The sequence below is a fragment of the Notolepis coatsorum genome, assembly GCF_963971535.1.
Source record: "Notolepis coatsorum genome assembly, chromosome: 11".
NCBI lineage: Eukaryota > Metazoa > Chordata > Actinopteri > Aulopiformes > Paralepididae > Notolepis > Notolepis coatsorum.
In genome coordinates this window covers 92,309,439-92,316,857 of record NC_140175.1, presented here as the reverse complement: position 1 = coordinate 92,316,857, position 7,419 = coordinate 92,309,439, and the positions used below count along the sequence as shown (strand labels likewise).

General features: G+C 47.6%; 1 protein-coding gene across 1 annotated transcript in view; it reads left to right on the top strand.

Moving 5' to 3' along the window:
• The window catches only part of zbtb7c (zinc finger and BTB domain containing 7C), a gene marked incomplete at its 3' end in the record, with an annotated part of 51,436 nt that extends 49,305 nt beyond the window's left edge, over window positions 1–2,131 (top strand). Inside the window, exon 5 of the mRNA XM_084324999.1 lies at window positions 2,024–2,131. Within this exon, the coding sequence (XP_084181125.1) occupies window positions 2,024–2,131 (108 nt within the window). The remainder of the gene's footprint in view (window positions 1–2,023) is intronic.
• Between the last annotated feature and the right edge of the window lie 5,288 nt (window positions 2,132–7,419).

Below are 7,419 nucleotides of genomic sequence, written 5' to 3'. Positions count from 1 at the left end.
CCCGCTGGTGCACGGCGGGAGGTCTTACTGCGCGCGCACACCGGGCAGGCCGCCACAAAGGAACGCGTATCCCCCTCCACTGTCGACCACCAGAACCTCCTACGGATAAACTCCAGGGTTCTAGTGGCCCCAGGGTGGCCGGTGAGTGAAGAGGTATGTGCCCACTGCAGCAGGCGTGAGCGTGGAGCCTTGGGCACATACAGCCGTCCCGGAGGACCCCCACCAGGATCAGGCTCCCGTGCCAGAGCCGATCTTACCACCTTATCTATGCCCCAAGACACGGGTGCCAAAATCAAGGCCTGTGGAATAATGGGATAGGGGCTCTCCTCTCGACCCGGAGGATCAAATTGGCGCGACAACGCGTCAGGTTTAACGTTTTTGGAACCGGGTTGATAGGAGATGGTAAATCGAAATCGAGTGAAGAATAACGCCCACCTGGCCTGGCGAGAGTTAAGGCGTTTAGCCCCTTGGATGTAAGCCAAGTTCTTATGATCAGTCCAAACAATGAAGGGATGTGCCGCACCCTCCAACCAATGTCTCCACTCCTCTAGTGCCAATTTGATTGCCAATAACTGCTGATTACCCACGTCGTAGTTACGCTCGGCCGAAGACAGCCGGCGAGAAAAGAAAGCGCAAGGATGCACTTTACCGTCCTTTAAACATCTCTGAGAGATCACCCCCCCCACCGTGATGTCAGAGGCATCCACCTCCACAATAAACGGAACCTCTGCATTGTGGCGGATCAGTACAGGGGCGGAGGTAAATCGATGTTTGAGGTCGCAGAAGGCCGACTCTGCCCTAGGCGACCATTCAAAGCCAGGGAGAGAGGACTTAGTGAGAGCTGTTAAAGGATTGGCTAAGGCGCTAAAATTGCGAATAAAACGCCTGTAGAAATGTGCAAAGCCCAAAAACCGGTGTAACTCCTTGAGCGACGAAGGCCGTGGCCAGTCCAAGACTGCACTCACCTTGGCTCGATCCATGCGAAGATCGCCCTTCGTCAACACAAAGCCCAGGAAGGAAACGGTGTCAGTGTGAAACACACAGTTCTCTGCCTTAACAAATAGTTGATGCTTGAGGAGACGGTCTAGCACCTCACGAACGTGTACTTGGTGTTGCACCATATTGCGAGAAAAAATCAGGATGTGATCTAAGTAAACAAACACCGACACCCCAATTAAGTCCTGCAGCACGTCATTGACCAGGGCTTGGAAGACTGTTGGAGCATTAGCTAAGCCAAAGGGCATGACTAAGTACTCATAATGCCCATTGGGCATGTTAAATGCAGTCTTCCACTCGTCTCCTTCTCTAATTCTGACCAGATTGTATGCATTACGTAAGTCAAGTTTAGAGAAGACCTGTGCCCCCTGTAAGCACTCAAAGGCGGTGTCCATGAGAGGCAACAGGTAACGGTTATTGATGGATACATCGTTCAACCCCCTATAATCAATGCACGGTCGCTGACCCCCATCCTTCTTTGCTACGAAAAAGAAGCCAGCAGGAGGTGTGGAAGGACGTATATGCCCCGCGAGCAATGCCTCCTCAATGTAAGTGTTCATAGACACTGTCTCAGGGTGCGAGAGGGAGAACATACGCCCATGGGCGGAGAGGTACCAGGTAGAAGATTAATGGGGCAGTCGTAAGATCTATGAGGCGGTAGTGCTTTAGCACGCGTTTTGGTCCGCCAGGTCCCAGTAGATCTCGGGTACACCTATCAAATCGGGATTAGTAGGGCTGTCAGCATCTGCAACGCTCCCCACCATCCTGGAGAGAAAAGAGGGAGAGAAAAGAGAAGAGGGGGGGGGGTGGGCAAACTCTCGCCGGGGCCCGACTCGACGTCGTTCCCCGTTGAGAGTTCGCCCGTGGACCAATTAATCACGGGGTTGTGAAGAGCTAACCAGGGATGACTTAAGACCACGACAGAAATGGGGGAAACAAGCACGAAAAATTTCACCCCCTCCCACCCACCACCCTCCACCTGAATGTGCATAGGAGTTGTGCGGTGGGTGATGCTCCCACTCCCCAGCGGCCAACCATCCAGGGCCTGGACAGGAACAGGTACCACCAGTTCCTTGTGAGGAATTCCCCATTCCTCCACCAGCCCCACATGGATAAAGTTACCCGCAGCCCCTGAGTCAATAAGAGCAACCGTGTTCTTGACGTCGTTGCTCCCAGTGTTGACAGTTACCCTAAAAAAAGTGCGTGTATCAGGAAAATGTGAGGATTTCAGCCCACCTGCCGGTGCCTCCTCAGGACCTAGCGGGCTCCTCCTTTTCCCGAGGAGCCCTGACAGTCTCAAAAGTGATGACCGGTGCGGCCAAACCAGAAGCAGCGTCTCTCCTAGACGAAGCGCCGCCGCTCCTCGTCAGTGAGCGACAGCGCCCCGAGCTGCATGGGTTCATCACCTAGTGGCTCACTCGTGTAATGCAGAGAGATGTCGACACCGGGAGAAGAAGGGACACGTACCTGAGCCTTTGTTCCTCGCTCACGTTCCCTCTCCCGATGTCGATTGTCCATGCGGATGGCCATGGTGATGATCCCATCCAAGTGCTCCGGCAACTCACGTACGGAGAGCTTGTCTCTCATCCGTACAGAGAGCCCCTGAACAAACAAAACACAACAGGGAATCTCTGGCCAAGCTGCCTCCCGAGCCACGATCCTGAATTCAATGGCGTAATCTGTAACATTGTGGAGGCCCTGCCGGCAGGCGACAAGCCGCCCTCCGGCCTCATAAATAGAGAAAACTCGGGAAGTATCGAAGATCTTCTCAACTCCCCGGTAAAGGCGTCCACATTGCTACAGATTACTGACCCATTCTCCCATTCGGCTGTAGCCCAGGAAAGCGCTCGGCCAGAGAGGAGGGTGATGATGTATGCAACCTGGGAAATAGCAGAGGGGAATGAGCGTGGCTGCAATTGGAACACGAGTGAACACTGGGTGATGAATTCTCTGCATCCCTCCGGTGCTCCTGAGTAGCGGCCTGGCGGTGATAGCCGTGGCTCGCGGATCACTTCCTGGATCCCGTGAGCCGCACGATCTCTCCTGCCGCCGACTGCCGCTCCCTCCGGTGACGCCTCAGCTGTTGCCGTCCTCGCCTCAGCCACCTCGGTACTGGCTCTCCGCGGGGCCAACGCCGAACTCACCGTCTCCTGGGAGGAAATGGCGAGTCCTCCCAGTTGAACCAGCTCGGCGCTGACCTGTTGTTGTCGCTCGGATACTTGCCCCAGCACGATCTCCAGTTTCCGGTGCATCTCTGCGTACGACTCCATGGAACCTTTGATGGTCTGATCTTCTGTTACGACGGAGACAGGTAGGTTCCAGTTGTGGAGTAATAAGTAGAGGCAGAGAGGGTGTTTACTCATTAACGGTGGTTCTCTTTATTTGTAGAACGGTACACCTAGTGTAATAGCAACAGATAGTAACACTGACACAGGGCGTCTAGGAGAAAAGATAATAATGATAACAATAATGACAGCAACGTCCAGTTTCTGCGGTACCGCCGTGTACTCTGCAGGAGAATGAGAAGATCCGACAACTGGAAGTAGAAAGACAGGGGTTTAAGTATGACCACATTCCTGACATACCAAGCGTTCCAACGTGACAACCAATCAGGAGACCCAAACAATAAGTGACAAGTGACAGGGAGATAAGTGACAGGGAAGCCCAGTGACAGGTGTCAGAATGGTGGGTGGTTCTCAGGCGGGGCCAGATAACCCAAGCGTTACAGATGAGGGCAGGTAAGGGATAATGGACCTAATCTAATCTAAACTAACTGATGGGGAAAGCCTTGGTGAAGAGGTGTGTTTTAAGAGCAGTTTTGAAGGTGTCCAGGGTTGGGGCGTTCCAGAGGGTAGGGGACGCCACGCTGAAGGCTCTGTCCCCGAAAGTCCGTAACCTGGTGCGAGGGATGGAGAGGAGACCCAGATCAGAGGATCGTAGGTTCCGGGATGGAGTGTGCTGGTGGAGGAGATCAGACAGGTATCAGGGGGCGAGGGCATGGAGGGACTTGTAGGTGAGGAAGAGCAGGAACTTGACTGGGAGCCAGTAGAGGTGGATGAGGGTGGGGGTGATGTGCACAGTAACATGGACAGGAGTGAACACAATACCTCCTTCGCAGCACATATTGCACAACCCCATGTTAAAGGATAACTTTTGTATTTTTAAACCTGGACCCTATTTTTCCGCTGTGTGGGGCAAAAAAAGCTCTTTTACTGCATGGACGTACTTTGACGTGCATGTTTACCCTGTGTGATTACATTGCAGCTTGTTTTGTGGCTGCTGGCTGAAGCGATCTCCCTCAATACTGGAACAACTACAAAAATAGTTGTCCCTATTATTAATTTAGACCCACATGAAGGAGAAATAAATTGCAGGTTCTAAAATACCAAAGTTATCCTTTGTTTTGGTCAAATTACATATTAAAAGTGTCTTTTTATTAATGAACCCTTCAGCCAGGAAATAGACACCAGCAATGTCTAATGCAAAATGCAGTTTCAATCTCACAGTCTGAGAAGGGACCAATTTAAATGTTTGCATCTTGTTTACCACTATGCCGGCCAGATGTTTCCAGCTCAATGAGCATGCGGCTGTGGTTGTGGTGTGAAGGGAATGATCTCTGAAAGAAGTCAATCTGAGGGGAACAACCAACGCTATCTGTCTGAGCCATGGTGGTGACAGTCACCCGTAGCCTAAGCGAGTCAGACTAATAGGGAGGTGTAGTGGTTACGTCATTGGTGTTTCCCGCGCGGCCCACCCTCCTTGAAATTGTCATGTAATTCCAATGGACCCATTTCTAAATCGTCTCATTTAAAACAAATAAAGCATGAACATTGGCATGGTGTAGCTTTCTGTGTGTATTCATCCACAATCTATAGCTCAACATGAAAAAATTCGCAATTAATCCTAAAGGTATACAACGTTTATGTTTTCATTCACTGACGAACTACACTCACTTTGGCGCTGCTGACTGACGTCACCACAGCGTAGACTCCTGGCTGTATTAGGAGACAGCACTGAAGGACAGGCATCCTACTGGTAAGTGTAGTTATTTTTTAACGACAAATTAAAAAACTAACTTTATTTCAACCAAAAATGCTTAAACAATAATGTTAGTGATAGAAGGGAACTACATTTGTGCAAAAATGGAAAGCTTGCCAATGTTCATGAGGGAGAATTATTACAATAGCCGGTAATACATTTCCCCAATGATCCCTATACGGGTGGACCGTGCGGGAAACTAAAGTGACGTCAGACTACACCTCCCTATAGCTTTCACTTCCACGCTTATGTGTGTGGGGGGTCACGTGTTAAGACGGCTGTAGCGTGCTCTGGTCAGTAAACTCGTGTCCTGTGTGCTTGTAAACAACATTTCACGTGAAACACCAGATTGCCTTCATAGTGTGAAGCAAAGACAAAATCACTTTATGACAAGGGATTTACACAGCAGGGCATATAGTCCAACGTCTAACCTGATGTACAGGTATAATGTATTCATGTATTTATCCAAGCTGACCTATAATATTTCCTGTACGCTCGCCTTGAGTCTAAGTGATCCCCGTTGCTGGTTAACCCTTTCACTGCCACACGACAGCCGGTTAACCCTTTCACTGTGACAATACAGAAGGTTAGCCCTTTACTATCACACAAGCGGATGCGGAGCTAATGATGCTAATGATGGAGCATCGCCGTCGGTTGTGTGATAGTAAAGGGTTAACCTTCTGTCGTGTGGCAGTGAAAGGGTTAAAGCACAACTTTATTGATTCCGCTAATAGCAAACGAGGGGGATGGTACTATAGCTGATGGTATATCTCTGTTGACGAGAATACTAGACCCAAATACTAGATAATCACGGTTCACAGGAAATGTGAAGATTCAAGATTCCAGAGATTTATTAGTCACATACATACACGAGACATGTAGTGAAATGAAGGTAGCCATGCCCGCCTTGATTGTGCAAAGAAATACAAATAATAATAGAATAAAATAGAATAGATAATAATAGACATGATAAAAGGTACTAAGATAAAATACTAAGCTTACAATGAAAGATAATGAGTCCTATATACACTACTATACAATATACAGTTATGCTATATGTAAGTAACTATACTATACTAACTATACAAAAACATAGTTATGTTTTTTAAAGTGACCTTTGCTTGTGTGGTGAAAGTTAAATCTACGCTATGTATGAATGTGGAAGCTCTGGTGACAGACCAGGAACAAAACAAACAAACAAACAAACAAACAAACAAACAAACAAACGGACAGACGGATGGATAGATAGATAGGCAAATAAATCAATATTAAATACACATACGTACGTAAACAAAGTCCATTATAACATAGGTGGCCATTAGATGGAAATGGAGTTCCATTGACCCCACCAAACATCCAGATGATCTCATCATGATCTCCTCCTTCTATTAAATATGCTGTCTGTTTGACTGATGAGTGCAGCCACACAGTTTTCATTAACGTCCACTAAAGCAATATGCACATTAAAACAGCTATGAAAACAGGATGCATTTTTAGAAGCACATCAGCAATGTGGGGCTAATGGGTACAAACACTAAAGGTAGCTGCACACCCATAGCTATTCTGATACAGTACAGCTACCGGTGGGCTGTTAAAATGTGGGTTTTTAATAATTGAATCGTGGAGACCAACAATCATACAAAGTTGTTCTACCTTTTCAGATGAACAATGTTTTCAAATCTAATTATCTAAAAGGTTAGCAAGTTATTAGAGTGTTGTGTGCATTGATAGTGAAAGGATAAGACCGGTGTAATTTAATGTTTTTTCTGTTTATTAGCCGAAAAGTCCAAAACCTGCTATGCATTTATTTTACTCTCAAATCAAATCAAATTTATTTGTAAGGCCCGACAACACATGTTAATGTCCCCATGGGCCGGACACGTCTTCTTTAAACAAGTCAAGAAGAAACATAACAATAAGTCAAGAACAAAACAAGAACACCAAAAGGTCCAACAAATTTTAAATAAATGCAAAATAAATGAATGAATGCAAACACTCCCAGACATACCCCACGCGAAGGTAAGGAAAAACTCACTAAAACCTAACAATAGGAAAAAATGCACCACAGGCAGTATGAAGGAGAGAAACCTTAGAAGGGCCATTCAAGGGGGGATCTCCCTTCTTAGATGTCGGTGATAGTAGTGTTGCAGACGGACAGTTGGTAAGCATGCACTCATGTGTGTAGTGAAACACAGATTAGTGCATGCAATAGCAACTGAACATTTTGAAAAATTAAAGATAGAGCTGATAGCGATAGCAACTGAACATTTTGAAAGATTAAAGATAGAGCTGACAGCGGATCTATTTGACGCACAGGGGCGGCGCAAAGAGGGTTGCGTCCTCCCCGTCTTAATCACGGGACATTCAACACTCCGGTCATCGCTC